The 18875-nt window shown below is 32.4% G+C and overlaps 1 protein-coding gene across 2 annotated transcripts in view; it reads right to left on the bottom strand.

Annotated features, from left to right (window-relative positions):
- Positions 1-18875, bottom strand: part of Cdc73 (cell division cycle 73) — a 120228-nt gene that overhangs the window by 75756 nt on the left and 25597 nt on the right. For both annotated transcript variants that reach the window (XM_047520550.1, XM_047520551.1), the window contains exons 7-10: positions 17825-18041; positions 12425-12523; positions 11663-11741; positions 10632-10696 (exon numbers count right to left, since the gene is read on the bottom strand). In XM_047520550.1, coding sequence (XP_047376506.1) covers positions 10632-10696; positions 11663-11741; positions 12425-12523; positions 17825-18041 — 460 coding nt within the window. The remainder of the gene's footprint in view (positions 1-10631; positions 10697-11662; positions 11742-12424; positions 12524-17824; positions 18042-18875) is intronic.

Here is an 18875-nt window from a genome sequence, read left to right on the forward strand (position 1 = left end):
CATATAGGACTATCTACAATGTACTACATTGTACTTGCCTCCATGTGTACTTTATATCTGGTTTTGTAATCACTCCGCATTCTAAATAAGTATTTTTACACAATGCAAAGAAAACAAATTTTAGTGTCTTTGTAGCAATGAACTTATCCAAATAACTGAGAGGGTAGGATTTAATTAGCCTCACCAATTTGATTATCAAACTGTGATAAACAAAAGATACAAATAAATGATTTTCAAAACCCAGTGGTAAATCTTTGCCCATCTCTCTTCTTCCAAACCAATGAAATTAAATAGAATTAATCTTAGACCTACAGCTCAGACTTGAAGCAATGATATTTTACCAGTGCTATTCATTTTTGGTGATAATTAGATATTTTAAAAATCTGATTTATGAATTTTTCATTCAAAAGAGCTAGTTTCCTCCAGAAAACTTTCTAACAAACAAAATAGAATGGGATGTTAGTCCTAACATTGAATGAACATCAACTACATCTTTAACAAAACACATCAATCTACTACATATCTAAAAAAACACATTATATCTAAGTCACAATCACAAATGATGATAAAGCCTATGGAAGAAGTGTTCAAAGGCAAAGACACACCATGTCCCTGCAACAGGTCTTTCTTTAATGAAGAGGTACAGATATCAGATCACTCAAATACCACTAAATAAGTGAAAGATTATAATGCAACTATACTAGGACTTCCAGTGTCAAACTTCTTTACACAGAGAATCAGCATGTGCTAGAACAGGATTTGACCATCCAGTACTCTTGGCAATTACATTTCTCACTGTAAATCTACTAACCAATATTTTACCTCAGATGTTATTCTCATAAGCTTGATTAAAATCAATCAATCTCTCACAGTATACTAATATTACTCGGTTCCTCTGTCTTTCTCTGGACCATGACAAATTACTAAAGCAAAGCCATCCTATGAAACAAATTCAAGCAGCTGATCTTCCACTAAGAAAAATAACCTTCTGCAGGGTTGATCATGAACAGCAATTGGTTATTCTTGGTATCCTTGGTTACATAATAAACATGGTGACAAAAATCATTCAGATACTTAGAAAGGGACATTGTGACTATGGATTTGTATTCAGTGATCTATATACAAAAGGGGCCAATCTAAAATGTAAATGTAATATTACCAATATAACATGATGAAGTATGTTTTCATAAAATGTATTACACTATGACCTCTATGCTAATGCTTAAAGTTTTAAAAAATTGTAGAAACCTTTCAAAAATACTAATAGCAACTCAAAAAAATTTAGGAATAATTCAAATATATATTAAAGGTTTCCACAAAACTGATGTCCACCAATTTATCAGTGCTAGATCATTTACATCTATTACATTTAATCCAGATTTTAAAAAAGCATTTAGCAATATTAATTTATTTAAATAGTTAAATTTTTTAAATTTTATTTTCTTTTATTGTTAAAGTAACTTGTAGGAAAAAATAACATATATAGCAAAGTTCTTGATGAATTATGATATAACTACAAACTTAATATGATGACTGGCAAACAAATCATTCCACTTATTTAATACTCAGGAATTCCTGAAGAGGCTATAAAATATTTTGTATACCATTTTAAAATAAATTATTGACATATAATCATATCAGAAACTGAAATTTAGGGAGTTTTTTTAATAATGAAAACTAAAACCATCTACATAACAGAAGTTAAAATTCAGAAACTTATGAAAGATCAAAGAGTTAGTTAATTTTAGTTTTCAAATATGGTATGCTTAATTATATTAGGAATTTAGTTTCAAAATATTTATGGCAACAGATATAAGACAGAAAAGACACCAGAGAAAACCAGCATCTGTCTAAAAATAGCAATTTAAACCAAGCACTATGGCCCACACCTATCATCCCAAAAAACTAAAAGAATGAAGCAGGAAGATCACAAAGTTCAAAACCAGACTCAGCAATTGGGCAAAACCCTCAGAAACTTACCAAGACCCTGTTCTCAAAATAAAACATAAAAAGGACTGAGGATGTAGCTCAGCCGGAAAGCATCCCTGAGATCAATCCCCAGTACCAAAATTAATTAATTAATTAATTTTAAAAATTGGGGGAGGAAAGTTTTTACATGCTCAATAGTGTTCAGAATCCACTGTAGATAATAAAAGATGGAATTAATTCTTTATACTTGTAACTTATAGAAATGTTAAACTGAATTTCAAAATATATGTACACTTGAACTTGCATACTGCTGCAAAATCTAAATGCAAAGAACAAGAGCTTTTTTTAAAGACACTGTAAAACACAAAGTTCAACGTAGACAACTGAGTTCTATGGCATGACTTATGTTTTCAATTACAAAATACAATCTTAAGCAGTTTCCATTTCCAAATAGTTCAAATTAATGTGTCTTCAACTTATTCACAGCAAAGCACCATTCTGGAATTTCAAATAAGAACTTAGTTTATAAACAGTAAGATCTGTCTTGATCAGAAGCGAATCAGAGTTTAAAAACAGGTATTTAAAATAAACATGGGAACAATCACTCACAGAGGAACATGAGAAGCAGGAAAGACAAGAAGAACAACACTAAAAGAAACATCCATCAAGAAAAAGACCTGGAAAAGAAACAAAAACTTAGATTTAAAGATCAAATGAGGTTTGGTGGTACAGGGGAGGGGAGAAGGGAGGAGATGAACTAACTAGACAATCCAATGACTACTAAGACAAAAATATTAAAACAAATAAGAGAATAATAATTTGAATGCAGGAATAATATAAAAGATTGAAAATTCATGGAGAATGTTAATGAATTTATGAAGACCTAAAACCAATAAAGCAAATGAAAGCTCAGTCAACAACAGCAAACAGAAAAGTATTTATCAAGAATATACCTAAACATCCAAACATGTCATTAAATATACTATATTGTTTCATGAACGAAGTGATTAAAATCATGTCACTGAAATTAAAGGAAATATTAAAGATTAATCTCTGTTCTCAAAATAAAGGGAAATACATAAAACTAAAATGAGAGGGAGCCAGAACTTAAAATTGATGAAACATATTTAATACTAATATTAACTGTTAAAATTGAATGGATTAAAGTGTCAAGCAGTTAAGTAGAAATTTAAAATTTAAAAATCTATTGTAGTATGTCTGAAAGAATAATAAGCTAAAAGAAAATTAAAATCTGCTTTTGTGTAATTCAGTCGTATATAATTACAGCATTAATGCACAAAACTACAATTAAAAGAATATATAATCATACTAAAACTTCATGTTATTAAGAAAATATCATTGTATTCTCAAACTAGTTTCTATTTTTCCTTTTTGGTTCGTCAGTGTCTACCAATGGACCACCTATTTTCACTTTGTTTTAAGTTGGTGTTGGAATTATACATAAGAGTGGAATTCATTATGCCATATTCATATATGTATGAATATTTTCTCCTATTCTTATAATGATCAATATTAAAACACTTGGAGACAGGTGATATCAGGTTTGTAACTAAAGAATCGTGCAATGACTTCCAGATTATTCCTGACCTATGGCAATAATAGCTTTGTCTACACTTTCAAAATAAGTGTCAGTTTTGTGATCATGTCATTGACTACATGGTTATTAGGAAATTGATTTTAAAGGTTATGCTACAGATATTACTAGATTATGCTAAAGACATTACTAAAATTCCTACCATGTTTGGGGTAAACCAATAATTACTCATTAATGAGATGCAAACCTAAATTAATGGAATATGACTGTATAGGCTTATACCAAAATACCATAAACTGTGCAATGGATTTTCACTAAATGCCAGTAAGATATATAAACTTAAAAACCTTAGAAAAATTACTTTCAGTTTACTGTATTAAAATTGACACCTATTAATATGTGCTGCTGGTAAAACTAATTTTTCTTAAAGCACATTAACATCTAAATGCCGATTATGCTGATAAAACAGTAAGGTTAAACTGGATTCTGATACCTCTTACCACAAGTCAGTGCAATAAGACCAATACCCGTCCATCTAAAAAAATGCATACTCTAAATACGAGGCAACTTTTAAAAAGTGTTATATGTACTATTCAGTATAAAAAATTTACTATATATACTTAATGCAAAAAAAAGTCTACAATAATTACAAATAATTTCATGCTACAATCAAACAGCACTGAGGATAATACTAAAGAAGGTATTAAACCTCAAAACAAGTCGCTAAATAAGTTAGGGACTTTTCAGATTAAAAATGCCAATGCCTAACTTGCTGCAACAAATCATAACAGAAAATTCTCTCTTGTATCTACCTCATATCAAAGCACAGCCCAAATCTATAAACTATATTACTCCCCCTCAAAAAAAACTTGTTGCTGGGAAAATTAGTATGCAAAAGATGTTTTATGAGTACAGAGGGGAAAAAAATGTCTATTCAATGTAGTGACAGCTTCTTAGAAAAGTCTATGAAAATGAAGATATAATTTTGGAACTGCATAAAATTATCAATGTTAATACTAAAATATTAGTGTATCAGGTAGAAATTAATATAACTATCATCCAAAAGTTTAAGAGATAATGGGATTATATGCAGTATTTAATTCTTAACTTTTACTTAAAAAAAACACATTCATATGAAACCAAATGTTTTATTGTATTTAAAGGTACACATATATACTTCTCAGAATGAAATAGGACAGAGTCACTCTGTTCCCTGAAATATCGAGAAAATTAAGTTTTTAAAATTATTTCAAGTGTAATATTCTTAAGCAGTATAGCAGTCTAAATGTAGAGTATAGGAAATCCTGCATAATAAATATTAATATCCTACTTATAATTCTCTGACTCTATATTAAATCCTAAACACTTAATATACTTTCCAGGTCAAAATAAATAATTTAAATCTAAGCAAATTACCTCTTTTTCTACAATTGGACCCTAATAGGTGGGTGGAAAAGACTAACCTAGCTAAATTATAGTTAGTAACTTAGTAATGTTGTAGCTATCACGCTACATGAAAACTTCTTTACAGCTATTTTCTCTCAAAGACTACAGATCTCTGCTACAACATTACTACACACAGCTGGAGCAAAAACATCCCAATTACCAGAGAGGAAAAGGATTCTCTTAATATGTAAATAAAACTAGTCTTCACAACTCTGAAAACAATTAACATTAAATAAGGAATCTTAAATACAACAATGAAGCTGTAGCCAACATTAACTTCCTTTTTATATTTTTATATTTTGGGTTTTTTTTAGTTGTTGATGGGCAACCTTTATTTTATTTTTATGTGGTGCTGAGAATTAAACCCAGTGCCTCACACATGCTAGGTAAGCTCACTACCACTGAGCTACAACCCCAGCCCCCAACATTTACTTGTAAGTTACATTTAGATTATAGAGACAATCATAAATTCAAAGTAAAAGTCATCATTCGCTGAGTCCTCTTTGTACTAAGCATTTTACATGCCTGTAATCCCAAGGGCTCCAGAGGTTGAGGCAGGTCCTAAGCAAATTACCTCTAAATAAATAAAACACAAAAAGGTGAGACCCTGCCTCTAAATAAAATACAAAAAAGGGTTGGGATTGTAGCTCAATGGTCACATGCCCCTGGATTCAATCCCTGGTACCAAAATAAATAAATAAATAAATAAAAAGAAGGTAAAGCAGCCACTCCTGAGGTAGATGTTGGTACCATGAGACTGTGGACCCAATAGCCAGTGAGGAAACTGCTGACAGTTCAAAGAAACTGGAAATCTAGATTATGCAATAAACTCTTTTTAAATGTCAGTGTTATGGTTTGGATGTGAGGTGTCCCCCAAAAGCTTACATGTGAGACAATCCAAGAAAGTTTGGAGAGATGATTGGGCTACAGCCTTAATGTAATCAGTGACTTAATACCTGATGGGATTAACTGAGTGGTGGCTGAAGGCAAGAGGGGTGTGGCTGGAAGAAGTGGTTCCTTGGGGTCATGGCTATGGGGCATATATTTTGTATCTGGAAAGTGGAGTTTTCTCTCTCTGCTTCCTGATCATCATGTGACCTGCTTCCATAAGCCACACTCTTCAGCCATAATGCTTGCCTCACCTTAAGCCCCAAAGAATGGAGCAGCCATCTATGGATTGAGACCTCTGGAACCGTGATAAGCTTTTCCTCCTCTGCAGCTATGCTGGTCGGGTCCTTTTAGTCACAGCAGTGAAAATGTTAACTAAAATATTAGGTACGCTAAATTTTAAACTACAACAGATATCTAACATATTTGGGGTCACATTTACATGGGCACAATGAATGACCTCAGAAGTATGTTCGACAAGACATACAGGAAAATGTACTGGCATTTACAAACAGGTAGGTTGAATCTAATTCTAGGAAAAAACTGTCTACAGGCATAATTAAAACCTACACAGAAGTCAAAAAGTCTTCTATGTGCCATATTCTTTCCTATCACAGAGTTTTTAATATTACTTTTTATTTCCTGTTCCTAAAAATGCTTTCCTGCCATCTTTAAGTTAACTCCTACTTCAAGAAACTTCAGCTCTTTCTCCAAGTATTATCTCCTCAATGAAGTATTTGTTGACTCCTATCACGAATTCTCCAATTTTAGTCTCTCGAGGCACAATGTACCTCCACATTGATGGCAAATTCACATTATCACATTCAAGTCACTGACTAATATCTCTCTCCCACACTAGACCAACAAAGGCCATGAGAACACATCTCGTTTTATTCACCTCTGATGTCTCAAAACCCCCATCAGAGGATGGCAAAGCGCATGGCACAGAGCCAAGTATTCAACCAACATTTGCTGAAGAAAGAGAGGAAAAGAAGAAGGGAGAAAAGGAGAGTCCCAAGAAAGGATACGTTAAGCAATTATCTCCATCTTGGTTGGCCTGGGTTCTAGAAAACTTCAGAACATTAGTGCTACTACATTACTTCCATGATACCTCCAACAGAAATGAATAATAAATTAATCAGCAACCACATGAGAAGGAAAGAAGCTTTACCTAACAATGGTATGGTGGAGAGGATACTAATGCACATGTTCGTGATTTAAAAATACCATCTGGTTGAGAAACTGAGATTCTAAATCCCCCTGAAAGTGAAAGGTGATGGTGCTACTAATACACTTCTAACATAGATACTGGAAATCTTGATTACTATCAAGAGAATGGTTCCCCATAAAACACTCATTGTTAAGAACTGCTATGTCTTACTGTAAGAGCTATTATGTCTTTCAGTCTGTAAGATTTCAGGGTGCAAGATGCTTTCTCAAAAATGAAGATAATAAGGTAATTAAAAGTCAATGATACTGAATAAGAAAGGAGGAAAAGAACAAATAGGGGTTAGAATTTGTAACCTTTTTGCATGAACAAGCTAGGGAGGTTAAAATGAAGTCATTCTCAATACAACTGTCAAATTCCTATAAACAAGAGTCACTGGGATTATAGTTTTTTATACCATGTCCAGCAGAACTACAGATAGGCTCCTTCCTACTATCCAACTAACAAAAAAAAAAAGCATCTCCTCCTATTTGTTTTAATAATAAAAAGCAATGTCAACTGACATTTTCTTAGTCTATGATGGCTTTTCCACAAAAGGAATCCATGAAAATTTATAAGTATTTTCCCCTAAGAAAGCTTTCTCTTTTCAACCCATAATTCTAGGATAGTTTTGCTTAACTTGATTCTATGTAAGACTACTTCTTTTAAAAAATGTACCCCAATAAAAGGAAAAAAGGAGCAAACTGGTAGTAAATAAACTTCAGAAAGAAGTTTACTTTTATCTTTAAAAGCAGCATATTTTTATATTCCAATTTTGATATCACACATTAAAAACGATGAGGCAGGAAGACCCCAAGTTCAAGACCAGCCTTAGCAACTTAGCAAGGTCCTGAGCAACTTTTTGAGACTCTGTCTCAAAATCAAAATAAAAGGGCTGTGATGTGGCTCAGTGGCTAAGAAATGCTGGGTTCAATCCCAGGTACGGGGGGGGGGGGGGGGGGGGGGGGGACGACGAAGAGAGAGAGAGAATTTCTTTATCACAAAATTTGGCTAAGCTAGTGTTTTCTTAAACATTACAGAATCCAAGTAACACATTTCAAGGGAATGTTCCCAGCTCAGAAAAGCTTTCCAGCAACAATTTCATGGCTTGTGCCTCTGAAACCTTTACTATAAAACAAATGTCCTGTCAAAAAAGTCAACTACAAGCTGGGCATAGTAGCATACACCTATAGTCCCACCTACTTAGAAGACTGAAACAGGAGAATCATGAGGCTAAGAGTTCAAACCAGTGTAGGCAACACAGGTGAGATACCCACTGCCTCCCTTCTCAAAAGAAAAAAAGTAAACCAGATATTCAACTACACAAATTTGTAATATTAAAGATAGCTGGGGCTTCAATTTCAATAAATTATTGTTTATATGTTAACACCCTGCCTGGGCTTTACTTCCTTAATAAATTTCAGTAACTTATGATTCTTATGAAATATGATTACCAAAACACATGCCCTTCTCTCTAACACCTATAGGAAAAAACACATTTGAATTAAATTGTCGATTTGTTGATTTAGTCTTTCATCTAGTAGATCTCTGATGTTTAACTTAAAAGAGATGTAGATTAATCCTGGACTGATTCTAATTTCAATAACTAAGCACATCAAAACTTTGAAAAATAATGGTAGCAAAAATGAATTATACATAAATTAGAAAGGAAGTCACAATGTGGGCAACAAAGCCTTTTATCACACATTTAACAGCTTAGTATGTGTGGCTGAAAATTACAAGAGAGAAACTTTCTTAAACAGAAAATTAAGTATAAAGTGGGCAAACCCACCAATAGGGTAATAATTTCAAAACCGAAAAAAAGAAAAATTTTAATATTAGAAGCCTACATTTAAGGTACAACTAAAAAAAAAACCTGAAAACCAAAAGCTTTCAAATTCAAACTTGGATGTATTCTTTCAACAACTGCTATATAAATTAAGACAAAAACAGCACAGAAATTCAAAATGGGTAATGAAATAATAAAATTACTAGCAATTTGACCATTTTTAGTCTTTCTACTGAATTCCAAATAAAATACCTTTTTCTGACTCTTTCTAAAATCATACAGCAAAAATTTCCTTAAATTCACCTCTTTTAAGTGTATTTAGAAAGAAAATCTAATGAGGAAGCAAAACTGTATCATTCCTGTAACGTTCAGTTAAGAATATATTCTTGGTGGGGAGAAGGGTGGAAAAAAAAAATATATATATATATATTCTTGGAATTTAGAAAAAATGTCTCTGTATAACCATCATTGATCTTATTATTCTTTGCATAAAAGCTCAAATAATGAAACAAATTCCATGGCATTTCAGAGCAATGGGAAAGAAAGAAGAAAAACAATGACAATAACAAAAACTTAACTTTGATGCTACCTAAGGATGGCAGTTTCATTCAGTTCCCCAAAGGTATAATCACTCAAGGTACAATTAGTAAGGAAGTTCTGTCCCCAAGAAAATGTCAATAACTAAAAAACTTAAGAATTTAAATTAAACCTTAAAAGTTATGAATTGTATTTTTAAATCAGGAGAAACCAGGCAGATCTTAAAAGATGGATATTTAATTTCTTACCACTTTTCCCCTCATTCACGTAATTGTACACACTGGCCTTGTTGGCAGTTGCTCTATAGGGCCTCAGTCCTGACCCCTGCCTTGCCTTATAGGAAATGCAGTTCTGCCAGGTCTCTTTTCAGCTGTCATCTCAGAAAGTCCTCTCTGACTAATGTCTAAAGAAGCCCCATCTGTCTTATTCACAACTACATGCCCAGTCACTAAAACAAGGTCTGATGCAAGGGCTCAGAAATTGTTGAATAAATTAATGAGTCTAGAAACAGCTTCAGTAATATAAAAATAAGTCTGATAACAATCTAAAAACAAGCATATTAACAAATTACATAATACCAAGTTCCAATCTGAAGTTTTGAAAAATAAATAAAAATTTTAACTTTCTGACCAGATTCTCAACATTTATTTACTGCCTGCTTCAAGAAATGACCAAGTAAAGCATGGCAAATCCCAGACAGATATAAAAATGTATCTTAATTCATAGCAAATATATTATGATTCCATGTAACATGGAGTCTGTAAAGATCAGATGACACAAGAAAAAACAAAAGTAACTTTGGTATTTGTTTCAAGCATATACACTCTAATTCATTCACATAGTATTTTAAAGCATAAAAGGCATAATGCTCCAGACTCTGAAGCCTTAAGTATGCAAAATAATAAGTGTATAAAATAAAGTAATAGAATTTAGGCTCTACACAACCAAGTCCTATCATGGTTTAAATAAAAATTAAAAGTCTAAATTTTACTTGGTCAGAATATCTACAAGTAATTATTTCTACACAGCATCATCCTAGTTGCAAGTTAATCAAAACAGTTTTTATTTACACATACTCAAACCCAGTTTGGAAAAAAGAAGCAAAACATCCATCAACTCAAATAATAAATCACACAGCTCTACCAGCACAACTGGTTATTAAAGAAAAATGTTTCAAGTATAAAATAATAAATGAGAACCAAAATTTTCCTCAATATGTGCTACTCACATAAAATGCCTGGATCTCACATAAAGTAACATCCATAAGCAAAATAACTTACCGTTACAGATTTCAGCGTCATACCATGGTAGGTACCCATGGTGTCAATTTTAAAGCCTTCCGTTTCTACAAAGGAAAGCAGTTCATTGTTAGACTTTATGTATTATGTGACAGATAAAAAAAATCTGAAGTAATAATTTCCATTATATCTCAAAGTTCAACAGTATAACAAAGTCTTCAATTTAATATATAAAGGGGTACATTATAATTTTGTAAACATAAAAACATTGAGATACTAGTCTCAAAAATATATTCAAGGGGCTGGGGATATAGCTCAGTTGGTAGCCTTGCAAGCACAAGGCCTTAGGTTCAATTCCCAGCACCGCCAAAAAAAAAAAAAAAAAAAAAAATATATATATATATATATATAAATGAGACTGAATAAAATACTTTATAACCACCAAATTATTTATGAATACTCAATGATAGTGTCTGAAGGCATCTAATATTATGATATTCCCTAAGTTAAAAAAAAGTTGTACTCCAAAATTACAATCTGAGGTATATATTATACATTTAGTAGGAATGTATTCTAAAATAAATAGTTTTTTACATACCAGACCCTATTCTAAGGACCTTTTTAACTGGTTTAATCCCCAAAATAACTCTAAGAGATAGGTACACTACTCTTAGTGCTATAATTACAGATGGGAGGAAACTAAGGTGAAATGCACTTAAAGTAGCACTAAAATTTACATAGAAATTAATACAGACAAGAGTTTATCTGGATCCAGAATCCAAACTACTAACCAGAAGTTCATAAATTTTCTGTAATGGGCCAGAAAGATTTGCAGGCTACATAAGCTCTGTCACAACACAATTGTGCTATAGCAGAGCTAAAGCAGACACAAATAAAACATGAATTAAATGTGGCTGTGTTCTAAAAAAACAAAACACTTTTACAAAAAACACAGTGAGTCAGATTTGGCCTGCAAAGTTACTTTGCAAACCCTCTTAAACATGAGGCTTCTTATATACTAACTCTTAAGGTCAACGCAACAGTAAGGGGAAGATAAAAATTAAGCAACTTGCCTTCTTTTCCTTTGAATCTTTCTTGGTCATATCTGTTGTAGGCAGCTGGGATAGGCTGTTTAGTACGCAACGTAGGATCCTGCAGGAAAATAAATTATGAGCTACAAATTAATATTTTTTAATTCTCATAATTAAAAACACAATAGGAATATTTGTATTCTAAGTTTTTTCTTAATATAGTCAGTAAAAGTGATGAGTAAACCACTAGTTACTTAACGACCATTAGTCATTTCTGAGGTACTATTTATGACTCAAAACTAACATCATTACCAAGTATTACCAATCCAAAAATGCATAATTTAATTTGCAAATACTTTATCCAAAATTCACAGTCTACAATGAGGGATAATGAAAGGCAAATGATTAGGGAAAATATGTCACCAAGATGTCACAGATAGGAAGGACATCAAAGTTAGTCCCAAACTGAAAGGTAACAGGGACTTATATGTTAAACAAATGGTCAGTGATTCTCCCACATAACAGTAACTAAGCCAGTTATGGTTACCTAAAATAATTACTTAGAATATTTCTCCTAATTAACCCATTCATACCAGATATGTAGCAAGGTATATTTCCTCAGTCATAAGAATGACACCAGAGTTCCTGCTGAAATAACTTTTCATGCTGAAAAGGGTCTTCACATCATTAAGGTACACTGAAGCAACAACAGTTTTACAATCTACTCATTTAAACTCTAAGACTACAACACTGAAATTTGGCACTTTCATTAAAATCACAATATAAAGAGTAAAACATTCTTACCACAGGTGCTGCATTTGGAGCTGGTCGCTGTTCAGGTGCACGCCCTTCCTCTCTGGCTTTTACAGACTGAAGAATTGCAAAAATATTCTTGGAAAAATTCTAAAATATAAATGGATTCTGATTAAGCCCACTTAAAATTAAATATACAAAGGCAGTAATGCACTCAATAAGCAATTATGATTAAGTTTTCTTCCTATCAATTCTTCCCTACTTTATCACAATAAGGTGCCATTATCATTGCTATGGTTTGTCTCCTCTCAAGGATTCATGTGCTAGAGACTTACTTGTTCCTTGGTGTGGTAATGCTGAGGTGATGAAACCTCTAAAAGATGAGGCTTAACAGGAGGTAAGCAGGTCATCGGGAGCATTACTCTTGGAAAGGATTAAAGCTTATCTCTAACAGTTCTTCATAGTAGGTGGTTACTCAGCAAGGATATCACATACACTTGTCCCCTTCTGCATGTAGTCAATTCCTTTTCCATTTCTCTGCCATACTGTGTACTAGCTACAGATGAGGCTGCTCAATCTTGGACTTTCAAACTCCAAAACTGTGAGCTAAATGAACCTTTTATTTTTATTCGTCCTTTCACCCCCACACTCCGCCCTATGTTGGAGCCTTGCACATGCTAGCAAACCCTCTACCACTTAGCTACAACATCCCCAGTCCTTAACTTCTTTTCTTTACAGAGTACCCAGTCACAGGCAATAAAGCAATGGAAAACACAAGACGATTAAACAAAAAAGTATCAACCAACTACTACCATTAAATTCACCCAGACACCAATTATTATAAACCCAGTACTATTCATTTCATTTTTAAATTTATTTAAACAGCAATTTTTATTTACAATTTTATTCATACTGTATCTAGTGAAATGTATAACCAGGAATATAAAATAAGCAAAAATAAAAATATAACAGATTTGCTATCAAAAGAGGTTCCCTAATTCTGATAGAAATTAACAGCAATATCCCCCTCTAAGTATAAACTCCAGTACTAATTTCAGATTGTCATGGATGAGATGTTCAAAGTTTGAGACACTGTTAGATGTCAATGTGAACACTGAAAAAAAAATCAGAAAAATTGGAAAGCATTTACTAATAAATTTAAATTTTTGCATGAATAATCTAAACAACATTAGACACAACTAACTAGTTGATTACTGTTTCCTTTATGAAATATTCTTTCTTGGCTTCTGAGACACTATTCTTTCTTGTTTCTTTTCCCTCCCTCATGTACAACATTTCCTTTTGGGCTGTCTTTTTCTCCTTACCAATCACTTAGAAGTTTTAAGGAATACCTAAAACTCTACTATAAGCCAAAAACCTTGATTGATACTCAAAAACAATGATGTAATCAACAAAGACATGGTGCCTGCCCTCAAGAACCTCTAATGCAACATGATTTCTCTACGCCAAAAAATTAAGTCATTTTGTTTCTTTGTCTTAGACCACCTTTCCAACCTTATCCCTTCAACTACTCACTAGTTTTTAAACTTTAAGTATCATTCTCTCTGCTTTCTTCTTGACTAAGTTGCCCTTATTGGATGCCTACCCTATCATGAGCATGTCTTAATTACTGCTTTATTAATTTGTTTTCTGCCAAAAAATATAACCTCTGAGAAATCTAGGACAAATACATCTCCAGATAGTACCTAGCACTTGTTTGGTTTGTACATGTTAAATAAATACTACACAAATAAAAATGTATAAAAAATGAGAAGTGGCTTTCAAACATAACTATTACCATCATATTAGGTACAAAACTAACTCGTTTTGTAATTCTTTTTTTTTTTTCTGATGTTGATAGACCTTTATTTTATTCATTTATTTACATGTAGTGCTGAGAATCAAACCTAGTGCCTCACACATGCTAGGCAAGCGCTCTACCACTGAGCCACACCCCCAGCCCCTATAATTCTTTATAGTAGCAAACACTGGTCTCGGAACCCCTTTGCACTCTTAGAAATTACTAAGGACCCTAGTTCGGTATGTTATAAAATTTATCATACTGAAAAACTGAAACTGACAAATTTTTAATATAAACTCATTTTAAAAACAAGAAAAAAGTGAGTCCATGTAAACTTAAGTGATAATTTTATTAAAAAATTATTTTCCAAAATATTCAAAAGTAGCAACAAGAGGGAGAGTTTTAAAATTTCTGCAAGTGTCTTTAATGTCATCTGGCTTAAAAGAAGATAGCTATATTCTAATATCAGCTTTAACAATATTTGCTGTGCTATCTGGTTTGATCAAAGAATATTGAGAAAATGTAGCTTCACACAGTTTGAAAAGGGAGGGATATAAAAATTTCTTCAGATAACTGTGGATATTCTTTGATATCATACTGAAACAAAAACATATGGTCAGCTGTTTAAAGATAACTATTTAGAAGCCCAATCTGTAAAATTCTTTTATTACTACTTTAATATTCATTGGTTTATCTCGTACTTCAAATGGATTTTTTTAAATCCACGTACTGGTCATCTGGAACAATAGAAATCACTATTGTGCATATTTTCCAAATATTAACAAGTTGCATTATACAGCATCAACAAGTTGTTATTATATTTGCATTTATATTTGTTAATAATTCAAAAAAGACTCATCATAGATTCTAAGAACTAGAAAACTGTTAAGGTCATAATAGCAAGAAGAAATTTCTCAAAGTTCTAACTTTCTCATGAAAGTTCATGTTTTTATCATTGGCAACAAATATTGTCAATTGCTTTCCTTAAAGGAACATACTTCTTTCCTTATTTTTGGGAAAAAAAATGTCTGCAAAATACACAAGTCTAAATAACAGTTATTCAAATAAAAAATGGTTTTCTGTGAAAAAGCAGCTGATTTAACTGACAATTCAAACAACAGCACAAGCGCTATTCAGGTACACTGTATTTTGGTATCCAGAACTGCTATCCACACTTCAATTTTATCACACAAAATACTTACTAGATGGTCATGGTTTAATAGAATTACTTTTAAAACTTCATCAAGAATACTGTTGTGGATGAAGAACACAATGCCTACTATTAAAGTTTGGTGCCACTGCCTTGTTTCAAGCAATGGTGCCAGCAGTTTCACTACCCACTGCTTTTATACCATACTGAAGGTCAACGGTGAAAAATGGAAATAAAACCTTAGTCTTATTATGACAATTAATAAAAACATATGAAAATCAAATCTCACTACTTTAATAAAGTACTAAAACCCACTAATTCTAAAAGAATTGTTACTATTACCTGTTATTGTTTGGTAGAATTACAAGTGATTATTATCTGCCTTATACTGTATTCCCCAAAATTTATGTGCTAGAAACTTAATCTTCAATGCAACAGTGTTAAGAGGTGGGACTTTTAAGAGATGACCTTTCATACAAATCAAGGAGGGATTGAGTGGATTATGTATTATGGGAGTGAGTTTCTGTTAAGAGAATTAGTTCAGTCCCCTTCTATCTTTCTGTCCCTTGCTCTCTTGTGATACCTTCTACTATGTTAGGATGCAGTAAGAAGACCATGCCAGATGTGGTCCCTTGATCTTAGACTTCTCAGCATCCAGAACCATGAACCACATAAATTTCTGTTTATTATAAGTTACTCAGTCTGTGGTATGCTGTTTTAGCAGCACAAAATAGAATAAGGCATATACTAATTTGAAGAAGTTTAAAAACGTGTTTTAATGGCACAGTAAAATCAGTTTACTTTATTTGGGGTGCTTGCAATCATATAATTATATAAAAAGATATGCTTATATTTCTCATGAAAGCTTTAACCTATCCTTTTTTTTCCCTGTCTTTTCCCCTTAAAACTCAGAAAAAAAGAAGACCTTAATAACTGGCAGTGATGAAGGTCTAAAATCTACAGGGCTCTAAGTACTGAACAGTATTTTTCAAAGCTTAGGAGATGAAAACAGTATACAAAATGATTATTGGTCAAAATATGGTTTTATATTTAAGAACGTTAATACTCATAGAGGTACAGCTACTAAAGAATTCTTAAGTATTAACTTACCTTTAAAAAGATACAATGGTACCCCAAAATCACATTAAATTAGAATACACAGTTTTGAAATTGTGGTACAATCCTGCCACCTAGAGCTCAAAGAAAACTGTTCATCTCAGTTACTTGAAAATTTAATTTTTGTTTTAAAAGCAAGGAGAGCCATAACACCTATTTCCTTACGATAAATTTAAGATTTTCAATAATTACAACAATAAGTCATAGTATCATTCAAGTATTAGTCTTATTAGACCACAAAAATAAGTATAATATTTTACTATAAATAACAAAAATAGAAAATGGAAGTTGACTCATATGCTCAAATCTTGCCTATAATTCTAAACTCTGAGAATAACTTTTAAAAGTACTTTGTGAAGTAAGTCAAAGTACAACAGAAACAAACAATTCTTTTTGTATATAGTCTTTTCTGGTAGCTTTATTGCTATTTACATAGCACAGTAAATTTAAGGTTAAGCTTTCAACATTCTACAATCAAAACCAGTCTGCCTCAATGTTAAAAGTCAGTTTCATCAATAATCCCACACACTTCTTCAAATATTCCTACCAGATCATTACTACTAGCATCTCTGCATCAGTGGAGAATTAAAAGACGTCCTATAATCCTAGTAACTCAGGAGACTAAGAAGGATCACAAGTTCAAGATCAGCCTCAGCAACTCAGCAAGGGTCTAAGCAACTTAGTGAGATTGTCTCAAAGTACAAAACAAAAGTAGCACCAGGCATAGTACTGCATGCCTATAATTCAAGCAGCTCGGGAGGTTGAGGCAGGAAGACCATGAGTTCAAAGCCAACCTCAGCAAAAGCAAGGCACTAAGCTACTCAGTGAGACCCAGTCTCTAAATAAAACAAAATTGGGTTGGGGATGTGCCTCAGTGGCTAAGTACCCCTGAGTTCAATCCCTAGTACTCCAAAATAATAATAATAACAATAATTTTAAAATTTATAAAAAATTTCCTACATCCCTAAAATAGAATCTAATGTATAAAATATACCCAATAAATGTTTACTGATTTCTGTAAGTTCTCTACTTCATGAGAATAAAATTAAGGATGTTATCAGTTCTCTGATGATCAGAGAGCTCGCCGTTCAATACTCTCTACCAAGTTCAGGCAAAAATCTGAGTCAAAAGAAAACTGGGACACTCTAGATTTACAAGTGATATGTGAAGAGGCATACATTTTAATTCACACAGTTTCTCTGGAGATCAACAACCACATGTATGAATGGAATGGTAAATATGCCCACATGCCAATCTACATTATTCTTGATACTTTCAAAGAGATAAAACAGAAAATCTCCTAATATAAAATTTTAACCAATTCTACAATTAACACAAGACTGAACATACAAACTCTCACAAATGGATGTAATATTTTTATTACCTTTCCTGTGCTCTGTAATATTGTCGTTCGTGTTCTCCACACTCTCTCTCTGCTGACAATATCTCGGGTCACATCTACCTCAGCATCCACAAAACTCCTCTGTTTAAGGGCAGTTATATCATCATCTAGATCAGTTTTGATAGTAGATCTTTTCTTAGCCATAATTTTAGCTTTGATTGCAGCAATTTTTTCCACTGACATAGCTTCAGACAAAGACCTAAAAATAATTTATTTTTTTAATTTTCACAGCAAAGTTTCCTTCAACATATCGAATATTTTGTTACATTTATAAGTTTCTGGTAAAAGTACTTTTAAGTGGCACTTCTTATCTAAAACTGACAGTTGATATTTTGTAATTATAAGATAAGGATACATGCAGAGACAATGATCTATGAACAAATCCATAATTTCATAGAAGGATCAAAGAAACAAAATTCCTCACAAGTTTCTCCATCTCTCCCTCAAAGGAGCTGAACTCATTAATATGGGTGCTTTTTTACATATTTTGTGAAACTTTACTAGCTCACCTAGCTCTATCTATGGTTATTTTACACTTACACACACACACACACACACACACACACACACACACCCATGCCACCCTGTAAAGGGGTGAAAAATTCAATCAGTAAAAAGTTTAACTTCAGTTTTACTTGAAATTTATTTCAAGGTTTCAAACCTACATGCCATAGTATATACGATGTATTTTACAGATGGAAGTTTGTAAAAACCATAATCATTTTAATCTCTAGAAAATGATACCATATTTTGAACTTTCTTAATATTCCCTTTACTTGATTTTCAAATAGGAAGAGCAAAGAGATACCATGCTTTCAGAAACTATTAAAAAAAGTGTAATACTGAAAGTATGGACTTCATAAGATGATAGTCTTAAGCATAGTGTATTTTCTGTAACGTAAAACGACAAAGAGAAAACTGGTTGAGTACCTTAATAACTGTAGACAAAAATATTACTTTAGTCACAAGATGAAAATCTTGAAATACGTTTACATAAGATCTGGAAAAAGGATGGAAATTCCTGCTGGTTTAA

This window comes from Sciurus carolinensis, chromosome 12 (assembly GCF_902686445.1).
Source record: "Sciurus carolinensis chromosome 12, mSciCar1.2, whole genome shotgun sequence".
Classification (NCBI taxonomy): domain Eukaryota; kingdom Metazoa; phylum Chordata; class Mammalia; order Rodentia; family Sciuridae; genus Sciurus; species Sciurus carolinensis.